The sequence below is a fragment of the Corvus moneduloides genome, chromosome 3 (assembly GCF_009650955.1).
Source record: "Corvus moneduloides isolate bCorMon1 chromosome 3, bCorMon1.pri, whole genome shotgun sequence".
NCBI classification, from domain to species: Eukaryota; Metazoa; Chordata; class Aves; order Passeriformes; family Corvidae; genus Corvus; species Corvus moneduloides.
In genome coordinates this window covers 21685917-21712087 of record NC_045478.1, presented here as the reverse complement: position 1 = coordinate 21712087, position 26171 = coordinate 21685917, and the positions used below count along the sequence as shown (strand labels likewise).

The following is a 26171-nucleotide window of genomic DNA, read 5'->3' as shown; positions in this document are numbered from 1 at the left end:
TGTATATCCACCAATCATGCACACATGTCCAAAGAAATTAAGTAAATAAGATCTAAAAATCAATCCTGAAATGTTTTCCTGCATGGAAATCCTGCAATCTCTCAGGAACCCACTTAAAACCAGTATAGCTTTATCTGGTTGAATGACTTGTCCATGAGAAGTGTTTGCAGAAGTGTTGATTCAAATTTGAATGATGCAGTTTTTAAGTTACCAGAGATATCTTTATATCACATCACATTAAATTGATTTACATGTTACTGATTTTCCTAGAAATAGAACTAAATGCAAAGATACTGTAATACTTTTAAGAAATGAGCACTTGCCTTTTTCAAATAGCTTTGGACCTGAATCTATCAACAACTTGGCAACAACCTGAGCCCTTTACCTACAAACATTATTTAAATATGTGCTCAAGACCCACTGTAACAATGACAGAATTTTCATCTGCAACGGGAAAAATACTGCACTCTGCTCAGGAAACACTTTTCACTGCTTTTGAGAAACATGTCTCAGCATTTAATCCCATGCAAATCACATTCATCATACATACATCATAATCATGCAATTATTTGCATAATTTTAAAATTTGACTGAATTCAGCAGTTAGAACACAGTACATGCATTACTTGTGCACAAAACTAGATCAGAAAATGTTTTGAATATTTTGTGATACAGGATCACTGGAAGTAGGCAAAGATGTATCTAGTGTATGGGTGTACTTCTCAGCAAGGCACAGTTTGACAATCATGTTAATCCGCATTGCACTTCTGATTCATTCAGAATTGCTGCTATGAAATTGCTCTTCAGCTTGTTCATCTGCATAACAAGTGATCTCTGATCACTTCAGAGCCAGAAAGATCCATCCATGATAACATCAAAACAAAAGTTAAAAGCTCTGATGTTAGACAGCTGGGAGTAAGATAGCAATTTAAGTGTAATTTTCAGGAGAATATGCAAGCTACATTGTACAGGTAACAGGATGTGATGAAGAAATCATTTCAGCCTGCTCCTGAAGCCCTTAATTACCAGAAAAGCAACTTACATACAGTTCATTGTTTCCCAAAGACCTAGAAAAGATAATGAAATCTTCTAGTTTAGTCACCATTTCTCCATAGACATCTACATTTTACACAAAAACTCCAGTCAACTTGGTTGTCTCAATCATGACCTTTTAAAGAAGCACACATTGGGTGTATGTTGTCATTATTGGCAGCAGCCTCTGCACCTTGGCCACTGAAACACCAATGGCCAGAAAAAAATTTACACAATGGGAATGAAAAAAAATTCTGTAGACAAAATAAAGAGAGGGAAAAGGGAATTTGGATTTTTTTTTTTAATTTAGTGCTACAGGTAATATCTAGTTATACATTTAGCAAAATTGGCAAACAGCATTTACAGTCTTAAAGGTCATCAGTACATGCCCCCTGCAATGCAAGTAAATAAGCAAAGTGGCCCAGATGAAGGCCTTTACATCTATCTGAAGTGCATTAGCAAGGTATTCTAATGACAAGTGCCCTGCAAATTCCCATAAACCAAAGTCAGAAAGTCTGAGAAGCCTGGTATTCCAAAGGGTTATCATTTGGCTAGGTATCGTAGTGCACATCTCATGCATATCCTAGAAATATACCTCTGACTCAGCAGGCCTGGCCTCTTGAGCTGGAAGGGTCAACAAAAAACTCCTCAGGTATGACAGGTATGAGACAAAACAGATATGAGTGGGACCTGCTCAGAGATGAAGAATCTGTCACGGGAAATAGGTTTCACCAGCCATTTCTATCTCCATTTTCACCATAGCAAAAAATTGCCTTATTTGTAGTTGTCTTGTACTTTTCTCTGACAGCTTGAAGAACGTTGTATTTGATGATGCTTTCCCTCTGGACCGATGCTTATCTGGTTCAGCTGAAATATACCTCTGTTTCTGAAAAGCCAAGGATCAAACTGAGTCTGACTGTAAGGCATTTTTACCCAGACCTTAAGGGGATTTTTTCTTCTTTTTTGCATGCCTATGTGTTCTTCTGAGGTCACTTAATAAAGACAAGCAAGAAAACTGTCATGTACTTATATCAAGAACACCACTGTAATGCTGAAGCCCTCTCCCTGTTCCCTAGTCCTCTGTTTAAATACCAAATCAGTAACTGAGCCCTTCAACTCCCAGCATAAGCTGATGCATCCTGTGTCTAGCACCACAGAGTAGAAAGAGTTGAAATTTCCAAGAAGATATTCTTTGCTATTCTAGTTTTGTGACTTCCTTTTCTTGGTCTCGATCGGCCATTTAAGTTTTCCCTAAACCAGGTGTCCAGCTTCAAGGACATGAATGAGATTAATTTATATGTACATGCTAGTCATAGTGTTCTAACTGTTTGTTTCAGATGTTTGGGTTTTTTTTAATATTTACTGCCAGCTGAGTGCTGAATTAGGCTGAACCTGGTTCCAATTGTTGCACGGCCATTCTGAAAACAATCCCTTTTCACTGCTATCCCAGCAACCTTTTGAGATCTGTCTTTCAACCAGTATTTAGCCCATAACTCCGCTATAACGGAGTGATGTTTTTAAAATCATCTGCATCAAGTCAGGCAGCTTGCAGCACTCTATATACATTTGGCCGAAATTAATTGAAACCTTGAAGAAAACTTCTTCATCCATGGAAATGTTCAAGGACAGGCTGGATGGAGCTCGGAGCAACTTGGTCTAGTGGAAGGTGTCCCTGCCCATGGCATTGGGATTGGAGCTACAGGACCTTTAAGGTCCCTTCCAACCCAAGCCATTCTGTGATTCTATGACAAGACCTACTGTCATTAAAAATGTGAAAACCCATTACAGAGTCTAAACCTGTAACTCCTTACTAACCAAAAAGATTAGACAGAATTCAGGTTTTATATCAAATTAATCTAATTTGCTACTGGAGCAATCCCGATTATTACTTTGAATACTTGTATAATACTGACACACTTAGAGAGTTTTAATAGAATCATGGAATGGTTTGGGTTGGAAGGAGCCTTAAAGATCATCTAGGTCCACTTGCCCTGCCATGGGTAGCAAAGTTTTCTCAGCTGTCCTTGAATTATGCTAGTATTAACAATGAACCAGAAAAGTTCCTAAACCAGCTGTTTCACACACTTGGATGTAAATGACCTGAGTCTACAGATGCTAATGTTATTTGTAGATATCACTGTCACAGAAAAACTACTGAGCTGCATAACACAAGGCCTTACACCTGAAACGTAGAATATGGAATAGAAATATTTATTGAAATCCTCTAATTTCTTTTATCGTCAGTACTTTAACTTTCTTCAACTACAATGGGTTTACTCCTCTGCTATAATTTTTTTGTTTCTGAATTGTCTAAAATCATCCAATAAACTTTGTCTCGCCAGTTTTCACTACATTTTTCACTACTGTCTTTGAGGAAACACACTTTTAAGTGCTTTCCTGTATCAGGTTCTCATAAAGGAAGGAGTCAGACCCACAGAAGCTTTCCTATTTCTCATGACAGCAAGCCCAGGAGCCAGTTCTGTATCATTTTAATGTACACAGCCATATTTGGAAATCATCTTTGGATTTGTTAGCCAACTTGAGGTGATCTGTAACAAAGACAAACTCATTGAACTCTAAAACATTACATTAATAGATTCCCTGGAACCAGTAGTGAACATCCCAGCCAGAAGATAAAGGTACTTTGGAATTGCAAACAAATAGTCAGTCATAAAATAAAAGGAAAAGAAAAAAAAAAAAAAAAAAAGAGAGAGCAAATGCTTCCAAAGGCCTCAAGAAGGTAGAGTTCAGTTATAGTTTCTCCAGACAGCTTCACTTCAAAAAACCTAAGTAGCACACACAGGTTGAAAAAAAAAGTTGACTGTGTTTTAATATTAAGAAATCTGAAGGAGAAAAAATACCTAGATGGAATGCAAGTTTGCAGCCTTTGCTAGATGCATACATGCCCTTTAATTCATTTGAATAAAATACTTGATGTTGAAAATCATTGCATCAATATGTCTAACTGGATTTCTTTATTTTTGCATAACATAAGAAAACAGGCACTTAATTCCTACAGATTTACTTCCCAGTGTGTAATGTGAACGTGAGCGTATTAAGTGAAAAACACTTAAGGATTGAAAATAAGGATTGTCACTGGGATGGCAGTTGTTTCATAAATATATGCCAATATAAAATGCAGAAATGGTCAAGGGTCATTGATGCCAGTTAACTCATATTTTAGTGTGATTTACTTATTGACTGTTGAACTTTAAATATGGTAAGTGTATCCCAAAGTCAATATCTATAATATCAATGAAGCTGTCCTGTTAATAATTTCAAGACTGAAATTAATGAAAATAGGCTAAATGTTTTTCTTGACCTTCTGCAAAGATCACTTCTAAATTAATCAATAGAATGAACTAGGTACTACAGTTAAGGAGATATACAGAAATAAGAATATTTTTAAAGTGCTCGTTTTATCACAGATGGAGGGATGGAGGAAGGAAAGAAAGAAGGACAAAAATATATTTGAGAATTAAGAAGTTATTATGCCTTAATTCCTGTTTAATTGGAAGATAATCTGAAGCTGGATATATTAATTGACTTCTTAAAACTGAGTTTTTAAACGATGACTTTCCTCTTATGCTTCCAATTCACGCAGATTAAGCAGGATTATTTCACCGTGGTGGCTGTGTTGGCCAACATCATTTGCTTTTCAACTAATATCAGAAATCGAGGCAAATGTTCAAAAAAAGTTTTTTTTTTAATTTTTAATTTGGGTTTAAAAAATAACTACAGGACAAACATTCTTGTTATCTAGGAACAGTGATCACATTTTCTTACCTCTGTAACAAGAAATTTCAATGCAATCACATCACACTTTAAGAAAAAAAAAGTACAATGCCAGATTCAGTTTTTCCCCAAGAGGTTTAGAAAAAAAATGGTTAAAAGGCCAAGAAACTATTTTAACATCTTCTCTTGGAAAAGAGAAGGCTCAAATCAAGGGCACTAGTTTCCAGGTCCATAGAATACTATTGCAAAAACAGGTAAAAATCAAGTATTCTCTTTGTCCGTGGTGGACAGACCAATAATAAGTTTAAAGTTGCAGGAGGGTATATTCAGTTTGAAATATTTTGCATAGTATCTAATAGTAAGACTAATCAAATACAGACCTACTTTGCTTCAGAAAGTTGTGGAACCTGTCACAGGCTGCACAACCATGAGTATTTACCTCCAGGAAGGCACAAATAGAGCTTGCATTGGACAAGGGGAAGAGACTGTCCTAATTGCAAATCATCTTCCAAATCTAGAGGTCTTCTCCATCTATCTGAATGATTTAAAAAACCTGTGGCCATCACATCAAATAGATACAATTCAAATTAAAATGCAGTTTTTTAAAATTAAATTAGATTAAGTAATATGCCTCCAGCCAGAACTACTGTATATATCACATTTTCCAAAAATTCAAAATTATTGTAATATTATTTCATTAAACTACATGCAAAATTAGTTATTAATTCCATAAGAAGTTGTGTGTATAGGCAGATTGTATTATAAGTTAGAAGTTACCATCTATTAGGAAGATATTAAATGTGACAATGTAAAAACAAGCTTATGAAGAGACAGAGACACTACTCAACTGTACCAGAGACCCTAAATTATGGACAACCCTTATCATCATCTAAGAATTTAGGTAATACCAATTCAGGATACCTGGAAAGGAAAAATGTTTTTGAAAAACAGATCCCTGGTAACAGCAATTGTGTTAGAGAAGACATGCTGTCTGTGGGAGTCTGGAAACTCAGTCTAAAGAGCAACACTATGCTATGACTGCCCTGCCTTCACCTCGGCTGGCCACAGTGCAAGTAGAAAACACAGTGAAGTTAAAAGAAGGGAATGCAAATTCCATCTTTAACTTTATTGCCTATCCAGAAAAGAAAAGGAAAAAAACCACCCTCAAAACAATATGCAACAATAATGACAACAAAAAAGGAGAACTCATATCTTCATTTCTGCTGAAAAATTAGCTCGCTCTTGGCACTTCCATACCATCCTATTCACATGGCTTGTGACAAAATTCAAAAATGAATGTGCTGTGTACACATGCCCAAAACCAGGAGGAAAAAGAAGGGAATGAAACACCAAAATATTTTTACTGCAAACTAAACCTCCCAGGTTCTCCTAGAATGATCAGTGTTAAGCCAACATCAGATTTCTTGAATGGGGAAAGAAGTATTTATGGTGCAGTATTTATACCTTAGTCAAGAGCTCCAACAGGAAGGCAACGAAATTCAAGTTAAATAACGACAGTTTTGTAGGAAGCCATATGTCTTCTATAATGCCAAGCAAAGATGCCAGTAACAGTTAAAGATGCTCTGAGTTTTACAGCCAAGCATTACACAACATTAAAAAGCTAAGAATCTGCTAGCCTTAAAGATTACTTTAATCAAGAGGAAGTATAGTGAATAGCAACCTAGGAAGTGCTTCTTATATAATTTAAAAAAAAAAAAAAGGAAGACAGAAAAAAAATTCAGATAAGCTATAAAGAACAAAATTAAAAGATCAAAAAGAAATGCAGCAAAACTAGAGAGACAATAATTTAAAAATCCTATGGGGAACTGCAAAACATTAGGCATGAGAATCACCAAAATATCTAATAAAGTGATAAAGCTGTCAAATTTTTAAAAAATGATGAAAATAACTACCAACAATGAAGAAGATTTGAGTTATTGGCTATGCTGAGTTATGAAAGGTCCTAAGAAAAACAAAAACACAGAACATCAGTGAATTTATCGGTTATCTGTGATGCTCTTGAATGATAACTCAAAAAAACAAAAGTAATGAAATGGCATAGGATGTCTTCCACAAGGGCTTAAACAATGGAGTTTCAAAAGAAGAAAGATGACCACAGCCTCCCCACATAAATTACTGGAGTAAAGAAGTTGGAGACCAGATCTAGCAGAAAACAGTGAATGCAGCCCAGCAACTATCACTTGCAATGATTTCCAACAGAGTAATATCTTCATGCCTACAAGGTTAATATTTTGAAGTTGTCAACCTTAAGGCCAAAATCTGCCTTCCAATATGAAGGTGAATCTCATGACAATTGAAAGGACAAGCAATCAAATCTATCTCAGAGTTTACCCCTTCTTGAATTTTAATTCAAATAACAGGTACAACCAAAATCAAAAACACCACAGATTCATAAAATGGTTTGAGTTGGACAGGATCGTCAAAAATAATCTAGTCCAAACCCCCCTGCCATGGGCAGGAACATCTTTCACTAGATCAGATTGTTCAAAGTCCTATCCAGCCTAATTTTGAACACTTATGATGATGGGTCATCTACCACTTTCACTGTAAACAAATCCTTCCTTATGTCCAATCCAAAACTACCCTCTTTCAGTTTAAAACAAATGCTCAATGCTCACTACAGGCCTTGGTAAAAAGTGTTTCGCCACCTTTTTTACAAGCTCCCTTTATATGTTCAATGATGTATGGTGCAATCTATCTCTTTTCAAGTAAACACAAGAAATGGAAAGACTGTGATAATGAAGGCTTATGGTCTAACCCCCATGGGGAAAAAAAAGGTAGAATAAAATACTATTACTCCTTCAAAAACATCCCTGCCTATGCAGGCTGATGTGCCTTCATTTGCATCTTGCGTTAATAGTTACGAAAAAGCACGAGAGGCTCCCTCATGGAGCCCGTCTCCCTGAAGCAGTAAAAAGTGTCTCAAGGGCCCCTGTCAAACCTAATGCCCTACCTAAAGAGGCTTTATTTTGGATGATACCAAGACACTTGCGTTTGCACACAAAGGAGTAAATACTTTAAGCACCTACTTCTTATTGAACCTCAAAGTCTTTGAGGAACACCATTTGTCACCATTGTATCCAACATCCAAAATCCAGATAGATTATCTCAGTCCCTGTTGCAGTAACAGTATTCATAATACAGCTAAAGAATCTGAAAATAAAAACCTACAAATTGGGGTTTTGCTGTCTCCACTGCCATGAGTACATCAAGGCTTTGAGTGATGATTTTTCTTTCTCTAGATCAGCAGCTTTCCTTCATTAGCACACCCATTCCCACCAGTTTCTCTAAAGCCTTTTTAAATTGATTACCATGAAGTAAAGTTATCAATGTATATGATACATGCTTCCATACACGTATATGAATGTATATGAAACGATGCTTCTCATAGTTTCCCTGGTACTGTACTCTTACCCTCACTTCTTCCCTGATTTTAAGCTGTGTCCATTTAGATATTTAACACAGCAGGTCTTCAATGAAATAATCATCATAAACTTTTCATAGCAAATAAAAAGTATTTTTCTTACGCTATGGCAGTTCTTTAGGTTGCTAAAGTGTATTTAATGTTACAAACTGGATCAAAGGTGAATACCTCATTGCCATCCGCAACCTAGGGGAAGAGTTCAGAGTAAATTCCTAATAATCTGAGTGCCAGCAATCTTTTCAGCACATAAAAATCAAACAGGCTTCTCCATCCCTAACCTTGGCTATTTGAGCTTTGACTTTTTGCTCCCCATAAACCACTAAGAAGTACAGCATAGGCATAGCATTTATTGACTCATTTGAACAATTTATTCAGTTTTAATTTTTGAAAACCTCCTTACCCTTTTCAACATAGTTAGTCACCTTGAAACTGATTTCACAGAATGAAGGTTCTAAAACAGAAGGCAAGATCAGCAATCATGCTGGAATTTTGTTGTATTGCCAGTGAGTATGAAGTTTGCCACCTCAACTCAAGCTCCCTGGGTTGGCACATGCCTGAAAGACATATGGTCCTCAGCACTGCAGGAGATGCACTGTCTGCTTCTGCCTACAACCTGCCAGTCCTCCCGGCCAGAGCAAGTCGGGAAGAGGTCAGTGTTTGGCACTCTAGAATGTACAGAACACATGTTGCTGAGTAAAATACTTCAAGACCACAACTGTGCATGGTTCGGGAAGATAACACTCCACTTTTTGAGGTGTAATTTGTTCCACAAACAGCTGTCTAATTCTTAAACAGCAGGCTGTACCTTTCCAGCTATGCCCCAAAAGACCACGCAACACGTTCAAAAGAATCACAGGCAAAATAAGCTATTATTTTCAGCATTAGCTAGCAACAAGTATACTTCTACACTTTAAGATTTTCCTAGTTCTGAAGCACTTCATAAAAGTACTCACTACTCTCCTCTGAGCTAAGCAAATATTACCAGCAGCAAGCACTGGCACATACCAACTCACCACTGGGTTAGAAAAATTATTTAAGAGCAAGTAAAAGCCCTCAAAGCTAGAAGATAAGTCTTCAGTGAAAATTAAATAGATACTTTACTGTTTGAATGGTTAAATGAACAATATCCGTCACCAGACAAATTTGGACAGATATTAATAAAATAAATGTCCTGCTAAAGGGGAGGCTTATAATACAGTGCATTTGTTTACTGTGTCTTATCAGTATTACAGTTTCCATAGAAACAGGAGAGAGAAAATTTTAGCACTGGGCAACAAATTCTAATGATCTTTGGTAAAGAATCATTATATATATTTAGTGCAAATACCCTACATTAGAAACATTTGTACTCAGGTATATGAATCATTGATCACTAGTCCTAATGGACAGATGTTCATAGCTACAGATGATTTCCAAATCTTTATGGTAAGGAAAGAAAGGACAAATCCTTTAACACATGGTATTAACAGTCCATGCCATCCTGATCCTTCCTCTTCAGCTTTTCAATTTTGTATTGCTTCCTCCAACTGCCCTCCAAATTAGAAGGGGAGCAGAAAGTACTGGAGCATTTTCAATATATACATGCCTTTCCCTGAAGCTTATCTTATCCCTTACATTTATAATCACCTGCAGCTTAACCATGATGTAATTTCTTATGCCTTGTGGGCTGATTTCTGTGACTCACAATTTCCAAATATATTTGTGAAGGTGGTTCATGAATTAAACTTCTGTCAGCTGAAGCCTCCAGCATTGTTCTGCCCATGTTCAGTATGGAGGCTCATGGCTCACAAGGTTCAATGGTACAGTACAGAGGATCAGTCCTTGGTTTATAAAGGACATTCAAGAAGCCATTACATAAGGTAAGAAAAACTCCAAGTGCCCCCATGGCTTTTTGTCATCCCATAGCTATTCTTTGGTAAGTTTAGGTTTCCTATATATACCACTGAAAATCTGCAGATGATTCATCCCCAAGGTTTGCTGTCAAATGAGCACAGTTGTGAGTTATGCTTCTCATAGTTTCCCTGGTACTGTACTCTTACCCTCACTTATTCCCTGATTTTAAGCTGTGTCTAGATAAGACCTGGGGAACTCTGGGACAGCAGCTTTGGCCAACTACATATTCAAACTCCCTCACTTAAGCATTTAACTACCTCAGTCTAGCAAACCAACATATTTTAATAAAATTAATACAACCTACAAGTGACAACATGCATCTGATCTTGTACCATGGGTTTCATAGAGATATACTGAAATATCAGCCTCCTTTATGGTGAAACACCTTCACTTTCTCTGCTCCTTCCCTGCCCCAATGATCTTTGTGTCAAGAAGGATAAGTTAATGTGTCAGGTTTTGCCATTCCCAGGCTCTTCCCCTGCTTTTCCCTGCTTAAAAGCATCGCTCCTCTTGGCTGGCAGGTAGGGAGAGATTCTCTGGAGATACAGCTGGTGTCTTACCCAATGCACAGTCACACTGAGACAACTAAACCACATGCATGGAAACATTTGCTACCATTTAGTCTCAAATGCAGAGGGTGCAGCACTGCCTCTGATAATATACTTCTACAATAAGCACCACTAATGCTTTGGGGATCATATGCATAATTGATGCAGAAATGTTTGATATTTCCCATTGTGACAGAAAGGAGACAAGTGGTTAAATTGCTTCCTGTTGTGCATGACTGTAGACATTAGCAGCTGTTATTTATAGCTCCTATAGTATCCCAAAAGGCAGGAGAACCACGTAATACAGCATTACTACAAATAAAATCATTCTAGCAAAGTAAACCATTTTAAACATAGATAATATGGCTGTAGAATGGAAAGCATGAACAGCTCAGATGTTTTGATAACAAAATATATGTTTTAGTACTTCCATCCAACCAGCTAATACAAGAAGATATAGGAAGGACAGGAAAACTGTGCATTAATAAAGTCAGCTGAAAGAAAAAAGGTACATCTGGAAAAAGTCTCCACCAGTACATCAGTGGAAGTAGGCTGTCCTTTTCTGGAAAATGCACAACTAGAATGAAAGAGAACTCTGATGGTTTTAATCATGGAGATGCTTGCATGCTACATCTTTTTTAAACTGTTATTCTATCCTAGGGAGTTAAATACTAGTTCAAAACATGAGGCAGACTATTCCAAATTAAGAAGCATGCCTTACAGCAGGCAAAGATTGTTCAGGCATCTTATGAAAATAAAAGTTATCTAACACTGTGGGCATCTTAGATACAGCACCCAATTCCCCATATTCTCCCACTATTCTAGTAAAAAGGGGTGGTGGAGGAGTGGGGGGTGGGTGAAGAAGGACAAAATAAAGCAGACAAGAATTTCATAAAATAGATTCCTTTAAGAAGTTAGCAATGTGAACTCTAGTCCTTATTTTTTCTAACTTACATTCTTTTTTCAAGAAAACTTTTATGACAAATTCCATTATTCCCACAAACCTGAAAAAAAATGTTTTACTCTTCAAAACCTTGAAGAGCTTCCATCAAATTGAAGGATTGTGATGCAAATGATGTGAATCTGGAATAAAAGACTGGTGGTCACTTCCAATGCTGTTTCGATTGCTTACTCCTCTGGGTGCCTTCAAAGCTCATGAACAGATATCTCTTTAGGATAACAATCTACTTACACAGTTAAATTGCAATTTAAGGGAAAAAGGAATATAATTAAATGTTTAAAAAATGGTACCAAATAAAACATATCTATTACTTCTATACTTTGCACAACTGACTTATGTATGATTAATACATACCAGCCAAGAGGTCTGATCTTGCTTTAGAGGTGCCTCAACATAGCAGGAGAGGCAGGATGCTACTGAAGCGAGGAATGCAGATACTTTTGTGTAGGTACCCCTGAGAGCTTTAAAAGGTAAGGGAATCATTTATTTTGGCCCACAGTCAAATTTCTCTAAGAGTAATGAAATACCAGTGTGGTCTACTGAAGCCACATAAAACTAATTAATTCAAGAGTCCTCCAGCATTATAGCTATATTCCTCTGCGACCTATAAGAATTCCCTGTGCTCCTCGCCATTGGCTTATAGTTGTTCTAGAAAAACATACTAACATTTTATCTTACTCACTGTATGAGTAGAAATGTCTGTCTTTTGATTTTTCTGCTCAATTACACACTCTTTACCTCTACCCACACACTGCACTATGTTGGCCAAGACATACCTTTTGGCAGTGAACTTCAAAACCATGTTCCTCCACAAGAGAGTGCCCGTGTACAGTACACTCACACACACAGAGCCCCTCAGTCCATGTGATTTACATACTGCCTGGGCAACCATTTCACAAATAGATGAAAGCATGAAAAAATAAAAATCCCAAACTGCGGCATACAGAAATCAGTCATTCTACTTACAGCTTTCATTTATCAAGACTTAATCATATTATTAACATGGCCAGTTATCAGAGCTGCCGGCAATTTCTGCGGCTGATGATGCACAGTTCTCTCTTCCTTCAGCAGCTGAGCTGTACACATTGGAATGCTTCACAAAACATTTCAGAAATAAAGGTCAAGTAAGTTTTCTTGAAAGGCATGCTGTTTTCTAGAGAGAATTTCCTTCCTACACACCTTTAGCTACCAGGACTCTTACGATGTTAGGCAAAGAGAATGCAAACACACATGCTCACATCTGTCTCTAGAATTAAGCTTCACCAAGTCAGAATTCTTTTTTCAGACCCTGTTCCCCCCACACATACGAGGGTGAGACTTTTGAGAACGTGCTATTTTACAGCTAATGGTTTACATCCAGTCCTGAGAGCACAGGGGTTAGGCAACACTTGCCTTTCAGGGGAGTGTATTTTATTAATCTTGAAACATTTAACATGACATCTAAACATTAGTGAAGTCTTTTGTTCAGTGTTTTGGTTTTAAGACTACATAGTTTTGGGTGAAGTACAACTGTGACTTCTCATAACAGTAATAAAAGGGGAAAAACACCTCCCTGGATGAGCTAGTTATAGTAGAGGACCTGGAACTCCAAAAAGGTCTTTGTACTATGCTTGCAACCAACTAGAACACCATGCAAAGACTGAAGCACCAGCACTGTGTGCTGTGATCATCCTTCTTACACCGCAAGCAGAATGGCACAGAGATCTGTGCCACCTGGAGCTTTAAAACATTTTTATGCTCACACATATCCAGTCTTCTAGCCTGTCCAATTATTTTAAGTGGACTAATATGTGTTGATTAGTTTTATAGCTAAAAGTCTGGATACTGAAGTCTGAGATCCTATCGGTCTTGAGATAATAGACTGGACCCTGTGAAGTATGAGTCTACCCCAAACTGCTTATATTTTTGCACACACAAAGAGACCAGATTTTAGTGGATCAAGATGAACAATCCTAGGTACATGCAGATCCAATAAGACAAGGTAGTCTTCTGGCTAGTTTGAAAGTGTACAATTCCTTATTCTAGATAGATATCTAGCAGTACTAAGTCTAAAATGGCCACTGGGTATTGCCACACATCCTTTCAGCAGTTTATTCTTCCACAGTCCAGTTCAGTTCTTCCTTCTTCATCCTCTTCTGGTGATCCCCAGCACCTCTACAGAGTCATGGTAACAGGCATTGCTTGTAACAGCTCGAAAAAGCGAGTTCCATTTATTTTTGAATTTGCAGAAGTTGGCATTATATGCCTATCCAACTAAAAGCAAAACAACCTTGATGCCAAGGTAAGAGAACTTCCGGATTGACTAGAAGATTAAGAAAACACTTATTCTTCCTTTATTTTCACCCCTCTAATTCCCATTTCCATGGAAACTGGGCTGGAAAGTACCAGCAGGCAGCCTGCAGCTGAACATCTGAGAATGCTCATGTTTAACTCAGCAAGCAGACAGCAGGTGAAATCTGCAGGAACTGTCTAAAATCTATAGTTACATCTTGAAAGCAAAAGGACAACCTCAGTTTCAGCAAAGAACTTCTAAAGAGGATGATATATCACCTTAGTGAATATTCTTGTGTGGCAGTAGTTGATAATCTGACTTCCTCTTTGATAAAAGAAGGTATGATAGGAAAAAATTTCTTTATCACAATGGCACAAGACAAAAATTCATCACAATTAATACTTCAAAATGTTCAGATGGAAGATAATATGCTATGGTAAAGATATTTTTGTAACATGACTTTGGCTTCTGAACACTATGCTGTAACTCCTTCTGTGAAATCAAACTGGCTGCTGTACAGTTCATACATACGCATTGTCAACCCAGTCATCTGGATGGCTCTTCTTATAAACATTCATTGCATTTCAATAAATATATATATATATATACACATATTTATAAAAAATAAGGTAGCAGGTAGCAACATATTTGCCAGTTATAAAACACATGGGTTTTGAGCACCAATTCACACTCCTTGTATTTTAAAAGCTAATAAGGCAACACAGTTGTAGTTAAAGAAAAAAAGAGCAATGTTAACTTCTTTATCCAATTTAGCAAAGTTTAGTCCAGGAATTCTATTTAATACCATCTTAGATTTTTCTACTGTTCAATATTTGCCCTTCAGGAAACAGGAAGAAAAGCAAACAAGCACAGGATGAAACATTCCTGTCTTGGGCTGTACTTTACCCAGTGAAGAGATTGGTTATTATTAAATTCCTGCTTTTGTATATAAAGCAATTACCACTCTCTCAAGAAGATACTACTCATTCTTTGCAGAAAGCAGAACATGGTCACACTTTTTTTCAGTGAAAGTTTAGGCAATGCAGTGGACAAAAGAGGATGATTATAATGAAGGATTTAACATCTCGCTCAAGTTCAGTATCAGCACACAAGAGATGACCCGAAAATGGGTTATGAAGGAACTTGAGACATCATCAATCTTTTTTACTTTTTTTTTAAGAGTGTTGTTCAAAGTTTAAGACAGCTATTTATCAGAATCAAGTCAGCAAGATAGTTGCAGATGCTCTTTATTGTACCTATGTTCTCCTTCACAATGAGAGGGGAAATTCAAGATTAAAGCGTCAAAGAATGAATCAGCCCAAGACGCTGCTAGTAACTATTGATTCATTCCTTCCTTTGGGATCTTCTGTGGAAAAAATGAGTCCAAATTTGTGGTCCACCACATATCAAACTCACGGCTACGATGGAAAAGAATAGCATAGAAGCTGTTTGTGCAATTTCCTCACATGACAGAAAACTAATAATTGTGTATCAAGAGCACAACAGAGACAGACAAAACACACAGCTATCAGCGTCTCTGCAGTGCAAGGATGTCCATTTAACAGCTGCAGCAATGTAAAAATCACACCAAGCACCTTCTATTAATGAGTCCCATTATGTTTTACTGCACCAAGTATATTTGTGCTCACCTTGAGGTTCATTTATTGTGCCAGATCATGATACAGGGAGCCCTGGGATAAGCAAAAATCAAATTCCAAATAATTCACTTATCTGCTCTAAGACTGCTTAAACACAGCATACACAAAGGCATAAGCTTTCAGATATATTTCCTCTTTTCATTTGCATGAAATTTTCTATGGCTAAACAACCCACATGTACTGCCTGAAGAGTTCTACTTCAAGCAAGACTGGAAACAAAAATAAATTTTAAAAATACATACATTTAAATAAAAAGCAACACACAGCAGGGTACATTGACTTCTCTGTTTCAAATCTGCATTCCTACCCCTCAATTTTTTGTTTTGTTTAGGAATGCCAAAATATATTGCATTTAATGTCTATCTTCATTTTGAGGGTAGAAACCAAGGGCACTGCTCATACTGCATGAACAGCTCTCTTATGCATTACCATAACCAAGAACCTTACTAAGGGAGGGAGGAAGGACAGCCGTAGCATCTGTCTAAGGTTTACAGAAATGATCCTCCAGTAATGGGAAGGACTTCTGAATTGGCTCAAGATTTCCCAGTAATGGGATGGATCATTGCTGAGAAATATTTATAAAGGAAATATGAGAGTCGTGGATGCCCATCAAAACAGGTGGGTTATTTCTCCCAGCTGAAGCTGGAGAGAGAGAGGGTTATAATTAAAGAAAATAAGCAAGCTTCTCCCCACCAGATCATTAGTACGTTCACACTGTTTCCCCTTATGATCACGTTACTAACTCCTGTACAGAGCATGTAGCTGCTTTTCTTCCAATTAACTTTATAACTGCTAATGCACCCCAGTTGTTGCTGTCTGGTTAGGAGATGGAAAGAAACTGAGAAGGGCCATCAATACAGTTCTCACAGTATAATTATGGCATATAAGATGGAAGTATAGAAGAAAGGTGTCTGGTCTGCAATCTTTTGCTTCTTGAGGCATAGAGTATGTGACAAATACAGGTTCTGTATTGTATATTGTATAACACAATAATGAGCACACATTGTGCCAGTGCATGCTATATGAACTTTTAACTAAGTTATGAAAATATCATTAATGGAAAGCCAAAAATAAATTAACACTTAAGAAATGAAACATCACTGTCTGTTAGCAGAGCTTAATGCCAGCAACCTACTAGCTGCATTCAGTGTTTTATTTCGAGAATTAGATTTTGTAAAGGCTTTACATGTTTGAAGATTAATCATTCTTTAACCTTTGAAACACCTAATCTCATTAAATATGTATCTTCTTCCAAAACTGCATTGCTATGGAATGGCTGAATTACACTTTTTATGCTCCTTTTTGAAACTCTTTGCAGGATATATTTTTATAGTTAAGTTATAAGCACTGAGAATAACAGTTCATGGTGGAAGTACTAACACACCATCACCACCGAAAGGAGATCATTGCTCCCATGTACCTATCTTTCCATGCATAGCTTTCTTCTCCAGTTTACAAATACAGAATACCAATACTGACGAAGTGCGGTCACTTCAAACTCCTACACAGTGTAGGAAGGGACAGTGAGACGTGCAGTTTTCTGGAGTACAGGCAATCCAGGGACATATTTCTTCTCAGGCTACTTGCATATATTCCCCAAGAATCAAACTGAGGTCTGAAGGGCAGCCAGACAAAAGGATGGCCTGGCAGCACTGGCCCCACCATTCCCAAGGGCTTATTTCTTTCCCTGAAGTGCAGCTCCAGTGCTGATAGCGTGGAAGAGGCTGGTCATGGGGGACTCTTGAATGAGGAGCCCAAGAACACCAAGCTGCCGATGCTTGAACTGTTGAACAGCTGTAGGTTAAGAAACTGCTACTGCCTCTCTCCTTTTCACTCATCCTTACTCCCTACAGCATCTTGTTTTTCCCTAATGGTTTTGTGAGCCTCATTATATGGCTCTTCCCCTCTCTCTCCTCCCATCCCTCCACCTAGTCCATTTCTCCTTATCCTTCTGTATTTATTAGGAACAACACCCAAGCCTATACATTGCTCAGTTCCTCCAAATGTCAACAGCTGAACGCAAATAGACTTACAGCTCACAATCAGGTAATTCTTCTGGGCTCATTTACTGAGAATGGGGCTGGACAAGATTATGTATGATGTATACATTTGAATGCAAATAGCACATTCCACATTTACACAAATTTACTGAATTTCTTCTTTTTAGTTTGGACTAGTTGATTTAGACATAAGGTCTGACAAGACAAAGTTTCATTTAATTTTAACAGATGCAATTAATCAAACTGTAATTCAGTCATTCTTTTGCTCCAGAAAGGAGGTGAAAAATCCCCCATGTTGTCTGAACTCTCCTTCTCCTTCTCTCTGCCAAGTGTTTAAACACTGTAAGTGGGGGAAGTGGGGGGAAATGGAACACAGATATCATTTACTTTGCACCTGCTGGCAACTCCCCACTAAGCAAGGTAAGCATAAAAAAAAGCATAAAAAAATACTGCAACAGTCACACAGAAGCAATAGTGCAGATATTTTCACACATAAGTGTGTTTGAGTTGTACAGCAGCTGTTACATAACAAAACCTGATAGGTTTCCTCCTCAAAGAGCTTAGTTCAAAGTTTTAAAAACCAAATTTTACATTAGCAAGCTCCTCCCTTGTCCAAATGAAGGCACTATTGAAGGTGCTGAGATTTTAGATAAATGGTTTTCTTGATACTGGTTGTGAAGGCATATTGTAACCTCTCCAGATAAATGGTCAGTCTTATGGCTCAGCTCCAGGCCATCACTTCATGTAACTCTGGCTTTGATATCTACATGATACACTTATGTAAGTTGAGTTTGGTTGTCAATGGAATCTGGATCAAGTTCTTATATTAAAAATAAAAGGAAAAAAATAACCATCACAGGATGTTAGCAAAGGAGCACATAGACTGGGGTGAGGTCATTACATCAAGCCCAATTTTCAGTAAATCTTGAAATTATTATGAAGGCCAAAGTCTGGCTGCAATTTGTTCACTAATTACAAACTTTGAAATTCTTGCTGCAAGGGGTGTGTTATTAACTATCTTACTAGAGCATTTCTATCATGTTCACAGTCTAAAATGGAAATCAGATTTTAAATTTCATTTGAACATTGGCAGGTAACCACAAATCCAACTACAGTTCAACACAGTTGTCAAGTTCTCTCTGTAATTACCCTTAGTGCAAACTGTGCCTGAAATACAGGTAATAGCATGCCAAGGAGCAAACTGGTTTATTTTAATGGTACCTACTGGGGGAAAGGGGGATGCAGATTTAAGAGATGCAAGCAATCACATATATTCTATTAAGAAGCTATAGAAAAAAATCTGTATTTTTCCTCCTACTTCTCTGAAATTAGTCTGTCAAATCATACCCAGAATTGCATATACAGTCACTTTCACTCAATTTATAGTATTTTTGTAGGATTTTAAAACTTATTTTAAACTAAATTGGTTTTTTCTGTAATAAAAGAATGTAAAATTAAATCATGTCTGTCTCCTCTTCCAATATCATTCTCATCAATGTATTTGTTCTTTCACAAACACATTACTCTAAGTTTCCTCCTGCACAACAATAAGGTAGTGTTGTGCTACTGCTTCTGTCTACTCCTTTAGTCTACTTCTTTACTCTGAAAAATAAGCGTAGGCCAAGCATTTATCCGCAGTCAGAGCTTTGTGTGACTTAATGCTTAGTACTTTTGGGAATCACCAGGACCAGACTGCAGACTTAAAAAACCCCTTTTCTTGACAAAGTTTGTAACTTTATAATTAACAACATAGTAATGCTTCAGAAGTTCATACAAATAACTTTACAAGCAAGACCTGAGAGCAGCCTCTACAATGTGACACCTCCAGAATGTTAACAGAATACATAAAATCTTTACATGAAAGCAGGTAATTTAAACAAAACATCCACGTTAGCACTCCCTATAAGATCATTTCAATGACCATAAATAGCAAACAAGACTTCTCTATATAATCCAATTTGTGTTTGTGTTTCTCCAAATCATATCACAATGTTAACTCATTAAGAAAAAAGTTTACCTGTGTTCCTGTCAGGTAAAATACAGCAATGCTTCTGCAGTATGCCAGGCAGAACCTGCGTCAACAAAGAAACAAAGAAAGGTGTTAATGGATATATATATTTTATCATATGAAGAAGAGCCAGAGATTTCTGGAATGCTGCATTTGCTGCATCTGATCAAGCCTTGCACTCTCAAACTGAATCCAGATTTACTATCATGTGATTTAAATGTGAATCCTGTTCATTAGGAACTGCAAACAGAGAAGAATCTTACAAACTTAGCTGCTTACTACCTGCCTGTAAAGTAAGTTTCACCTTCTCCCATTGATTACAATATCAAAAGTTGACTAAAAGGACCTAAGACCATAATCAAATATGCTCATCTTAGAAAGATAGTATGTTATCAGTCAGTGATGCTGCTGTCCCTGATTTCACATGTGGCTCTGGGGTTATGGCATCCAGCTTGTTGTAAATCACTCAGGTCCGAGTTCTGAAGCACAGCATTTTCCCCTCCACACAGCCAGTTCCAGTGGATACCACAAAACTCCAGGAGCTTGAGTGGGAAACTCAAGGGAATGGGGACAGAGGAGATCCCAATTTTGTGGTTCACCACATCCACCATGGTGCAATGCTTCTGGCAGCCAGTGAGAAATGCTGCAGAAGCTCACCACCACCATTGGCCCTTTCCTGCAGGCAGGACCTCATCCTTCTTCACAGATTTACATATTGAATTCACCGACTGTGGTGCAGACAACCAGCTTTGGGACACCTACTAGCAACAACCTGTACTTAAAGCAACTAATATTTCATTTTAATCTGACTTTTAAATCTAGAATTTGCACCCTGGACAATGATACCAGCATCAGTAGAAAACCGTAGCTTAAAGTTTTTGACTGGTACAGAAAAAAAAAGCCCAAAAAATGGCCTTTCTGTTGCTGCTTCTGAGAAAAAAAACAATTAAAAATCATGCTCTAAGATGCCTTCTTCAAATTTACCCTTGAAGGTCAACATGCACCCTTTAAAGTCTGAAACTTAAAAGAAAAAACCCAGTTAGTTTCTATAAACAGCAGGCCAGCACCACCACTGTCAGGAAATCCTGGGCTTCCAAACTCTAAGAAGACCCCAAGCACCATCACAGCTGGCATTAAGTTCTGAAAATCCAGGAAGTGAAATATTTTAGGGAATAGAGACATTTTTATTTTTCCCAAAGACTGCTATTGCTGTTTGGCCAAGATTAATAGCCAGGGCTGAGACTGCTCAGACCCAGACACGCGCAGCCCCTACAGCAGCCCGGCACATCCCCACTCCTCCCCGCGGGGCTTTTCCAATACTCGCTTTCAGTATGCCCAGGACAAGGAACATCTCAGTTTATGTGTCCTCCAGCATGATAAATTAAAGTCCTAAGAACCTTGCTGCACCATGCTTCCTCCTGAATGCACACATGCAGAGGCAGGGCCATTGCAAAACACTGCATTTATTGCTATTACTACTTCACGAGTCAGTCTGTGGCCAGAAAGCCTCCCTGAACAAAAAGCAATGGGTACAACTGACAGGGATGAGAACTGTCTCCCCATCCAACTCATCTAAATTTCACACAAGGCAGAGCATTTAAATGTAAGCTCTTACAAAAGTAATTCACTTCTTTTAGCATTAGCCTACAGCTAAGCTTGTGGATAAAAAGCAATAAAAAAATCAGCTTGCCTTACCCCATTTCATAGGCAGTAGGCAGCTTGTATTTTGGGAAGAATCAATAGCACAAATAACTGTTTTCTGAAAAACCACACTCACCATTCTACAGTGTTTCTCACAGTTTAGAATTTTAAAAAATCCAATAATTCTTGGAAGTACAATGTCATATGTACAAACGATAGCATTTTCCTTATGGCCATGGATATAAATAACAGCAGTCTTACAGGCATCGAAAGCATAAAAATTAGAAGCAGAGAACAAAGAAATCCTAAAATGAGCAGAGACAGTCTTTCAAAGCAGTGTAACACAAAGACTGAATTTTAAAAACATACTGTCTTACTCAGACATAAAGTAACATTTAGTTCCACAGGAATCTGTCACATTTTCTTCCCCACATTCACAAACAATGAAGAAGCATTATGAATTTATTATGAGCTCACAGTTAATCAAATTAAAACTGAAATTAAAAGGAGACAAAAAAAAAAAAAGCAGGTCTGAAGTAGTAAGACAACTTCAATGGGGGGGAAAAAAAAAAGTTTACCCTTCCTGGATATAGATAAGAGAACAGACATATGAAAAAACACAAAAAACATTTGTTTGTCCATTTCCTTCACTCTCTTAAGTGTTAAGTAGGCAAACAGTATGGCAAACTCTTAGACAATGCTTCCTGCTCCCCAGCCCTTTAACATGTTTACCCTGCACAAAGCCAGTTTCTGGCTGGTAGGAGTTTGATATCAACCTCCCACTTACTTATCTACAGTATACAGATTTTTTACACTGTACCCATCTCCATGGTATCCAAGAGCCTTTTCATACTGCTCTCCTCCCACTTTCTCCCCACTTTGTTTCTCTCCTCCCTAGGGAAACTGACAGGAGAATTCCTCAGCAAAACTGTCACCTTTCCCTCTACAAGCCTCTGCTTTCCCCTGCTGCTTTCCTTTCATTCATTTGCATGCTGTAATACCCAGTTTATTGCTTAAAATGCCCTATCATTCTCAAAGATTTTTCTCTGATTTTACAGAAAATCCTTAGATTATTTTTTTTCCCTTTGGTTGTTTGAAATTTACCTACACAGGTAATTTGAGGGAGAATCTTTACCCAAAGCAGACTTGGAGTGGTTTCTGCTGTAGAAATGAAAATATGTGGGCAACTGGAGGGATTTACACACTGGGGAGAGAAAAAAAGGCAAAAGAGAAACAGGTTTCAATGATATTAACTGATGATTTAACCTTCAGTTGTTTTATAAGCTCTCAGCTGGGAGTTAAGGCAATGCAATACTAAATTAAAAATGGACTCATAGATGCAGACACAGTATAAATAATACAGCAGGTGGTATGTTCTTAACATCAAGGTGTTTCCCTAGCAGTAGGCAAATTAACTTTGGTCAACAGTATACAGCTAGACAGTCACATGTAGCAGGAACAGAGTCTTTGCTTATGATACCAAGCTGAAAGTATCCTCAAATTCAGTGAAAAATACTAATTGTTGTGATTGGATATTGATTTGATCCTATTTACATCTGTTTTCATTATAGGTTGCTGTGCTTAGAGATAATAAATGTATAGCTGTCATAATCAGTGTTCAGATTTTAACCTGTAGCTATACATAATATATGTATTTAGAAAGCTCCTCAGAGCAGCACAGGGTACTTACATAGCTGGTTTTAGTTTAATAAAGATCATACTTTTATAGTTTTGCTTGGAAACTTTCCTTCAATTTCTTTAAAATAAGAGAGATAAGACCTTTGAGTTCAGTACACCTTTCTTTTTTTTTAGTGATATAATAAGAACTAGAATTAATTCATAAAAAACCAAGTTAAGTTTAGAAAGTACTAACTTCAAACCCTCTAAAAAAATCCCCACTTTACAGAGAAGCAGAAATGTGAAGCAAAATAATTCTCGTGTGCAAAAAGGCCTCTGTGAAATGAATATCTACGCACTTAAAAGGATCTGCTGCATGAAGATGCTCAGGCCTTTCTATGGTACTGAATGATAAAAATGTTTTGCTTTCTACTCCACTTATAATTGGACTGCTAAAATAGCCATAGCAAAGTGAGCTAGATGCTATTTTTCCTTCTCCATTTACATTTTTTTCTGCTAAAAAGTAAGTCAATTGAAAATGAATGTTTCACAGGTCCAAATCTACAGAACACCCAACTCAGGAGTTCAAGTGCTTGATAAGTGAAATTTAAGGCAGAAGTTAACAAGGATTTATACTGTGATTTGCAACTTCCCAGAAGGAAAGAAGCTCAACTTGACTTTCAGGTCCAAGATGAGACAATATTTTTCTGCTTTTTACATCCTAGAAATCAAGTGAACCCAAAGACTGGAAAGTCAGAACGTGCCCTTTCAGGGATGCCAGCCTCACAGGTCCTGTTTGTGGCCCTTGTGGTCATGTTCAGCCATTTCCAAGGAATGCCTCTGGGAGCGCCCCCTATGCTCCAAACCACCCTCCCCAGAAAACTATTACAACTAGCATGTGAGGCATTTTGATTGCAAGAATATGGTAACATTCAGGGAGAAAATGTGTCAAAAACATACTGGGAAAATCCCCATCAATTTATAAAATTTCAGAGAAAAGAGATTTCAGAATTTGAGCTTTACTTATACAGTGATGGTTGCAAAGAAATGGTCTGTGGGCAGAGTCAGCCACCAAGGGCACCTTGCATCTTCTATTGAAGCAGTACAGTACTGGAGACAATCCAGGTTAGATATTTGAGTGTGGTCCAGTGAGTTCCTGTCTTTTTGTCTTTCAAATGTTGCAACACTTCTTTGGAAAAGATAGGCACTTCCTAGACTTTGCTACCTGCACTGCTCTGTGCTAAACACTGCTGCCTTCCTACCATCCCCACAAGCCTCATGGAATGAATTTTGACTGTTTTCATTCTAAGGATCATATACATTCTCTCTCTGTATTTACTTTTCCTTACATTTGTCTCAGGGCTTTTGCTTTAGGAAAAATTTCTTTGTCAGCTACTACAGAAAGGTTTTGGAATAATGTTTGTAACTAGATCTTAAACCACTGGAAATTCTGTGCTCATGCTCCTCTGAATGTCTTTTGTTGCCTCTTGTGTTTAACGGGGGTATATTATATTTTTGTTTTCATTTGTATTATTGTTTCTGTCTATTTTGGGCTTCATACTTGAGGATTTTAGATTTCTCTGTCCCACTGGCACTGCTGAAGGAGAAGGACCCTCTCTGGAACCTACTCACTGATGCTTCTTAAGCAGAAAAGAAGCATTTGGGATTTGGCTGCTCACAGCAGCCACTCATGTGGCAGGTCTGTAAAGGTATCTGACTTCAGATAGGGTGTTAAAAGTAGGCAAGGTTTCCTGTTCACAAGCTGTTGGGTGGTACAAACCATCATAAATCAAAGGCTTATCACTACAGCATTACCATAATTCTTTCAGAGCACACAGGCTCATGCAGGACAAGGGGGAATGGTTTTAAACTAAAAGTGGAGAGATTTGGGTTAGATATTAGGAAGAAATTCTTTACTCAGAGGGTGACGAGGCAGTGGAACAGGTTGCCCAGACAAGTTGTGGATGCTCCTTCCCTGAAAGTGTGCAAGGTCAGGTTGGATGGGGCTTTGACCCCCAACCGACTCTAGTGGAAGCTGTCCCTGCCTATGGCAAGGGGGTTGGAGCCAGATGATCTTTAAGGTCCCTTCTAACCCAAGTTATTCTATAATTCTATGATGATTCTATGCAACCAGGTGGTGAAGTGCTGCATCAAGGCTGCTTGCCTTCAGCTTTCTAACAACATGCAGTTGGTTCAACCTACCAAAGCCAAATCTGAACTTCATACCACTCCCACAAGCATAATTATATTTGGTTAAGCTTTTTAAGGGGTATCTAGGGAGTGTATCAACAAATACCAGTTATCATTTCCGTTCCTGGAAGAACTAAAAAGATAACCTCATTACCAGTGTGTCTCTTCTGTGTCTCACTTGAAGCTGTTATTGATACAACCTACACCAGCATCAGCAACAGTTCCAAGTTACTCCTAAAATCAGTCCTTGAAACATCTAGCTCTGGCAGAAGAGTGGATCAGGACCAGCAGCACCTGTCCTCCCAGGGCTTACGCCAAAACTGTATGTGTTCTCTGTCAGAGCAACACAGACCTCACTTGCAATGGCAAAGCTGGCCCAAGTAGAACATATTAAGACTTGATATATTTTTTGTCTGTCTGGTACTGCTGAAAATAGTAGAGATTTTGCAAGACCTTTCAATCACTCCCTGTGAGCTGTCAGTTCCTCTGCCCTCCCAAGGAAACAACCTTTCCTCTTAGCTTCTGATGAGACGCACCCTGCTGCAAAGGCAGCCTGTGCCAAAATGTTTCCCACACACAGCGGTGCGAGTGAGAAGCCTGTCTTGTCAGTTTATTTCATTGTATTCTGATGAGATGGCCCAGACTTGTCCAATTATGTTTTCTCAGGATTTTACTAGATTACTATTGTCCAATACCCAATTTCACATACATGCTGATGAACATCCAATATCCAATTTCACATATACACTGATGTTTTAATTCCTTTTTCCAAAAGTTAATTTAATATCAAAACAGAACTTGCTAATGATTCATCTGCTTTGTGGGGTTTTTAGTAAAAGTATTTTCTTTTATCATCCTCTGCCATAGCCACCATTCCCAATTAGTTATCAAGAACACAAATAAAACATGATGATTTTGTGGAAAGGAGAAGTTACAATGAAAGTAAATAAATCATGTTTGCCATATATCAAACATTTTGTCATTGTATCAATGTATTTATCATCACACACCATATCACATTTAAAGACGTATATTGTGTCCTTTTGATTTCGAATAAAAGGAAATGTTAAAGAAGATGAATTTCAAAAATATTCTGAAAATATTACAATATCCATACTAATATGTGTTCTTTCAGACTGTATTACATCTCAAAAAATGCAACTTCTCCACA

The 26171-nt window shown here is 37.7% G+C and overlaps 1 protein-coding gene across 1 annotated transcript in view; it reads right to left on the bottom strand.

Moving 5' to 3' along the window:
- DLGAP2 (DLG associated protein 2) overlaps positions 1-26171 on the bottom strand; it is a 459534-nt gene that overhangs the window by 358271 nt on the left and 75092 nt on the right. Inside the window, 1 exon segment of the mRNA XM_032104583.1 lies at positions 19562-19616. Coding sequence (XP_031960474.1) covers positions 19562-19616 — 55 coding nt within the window.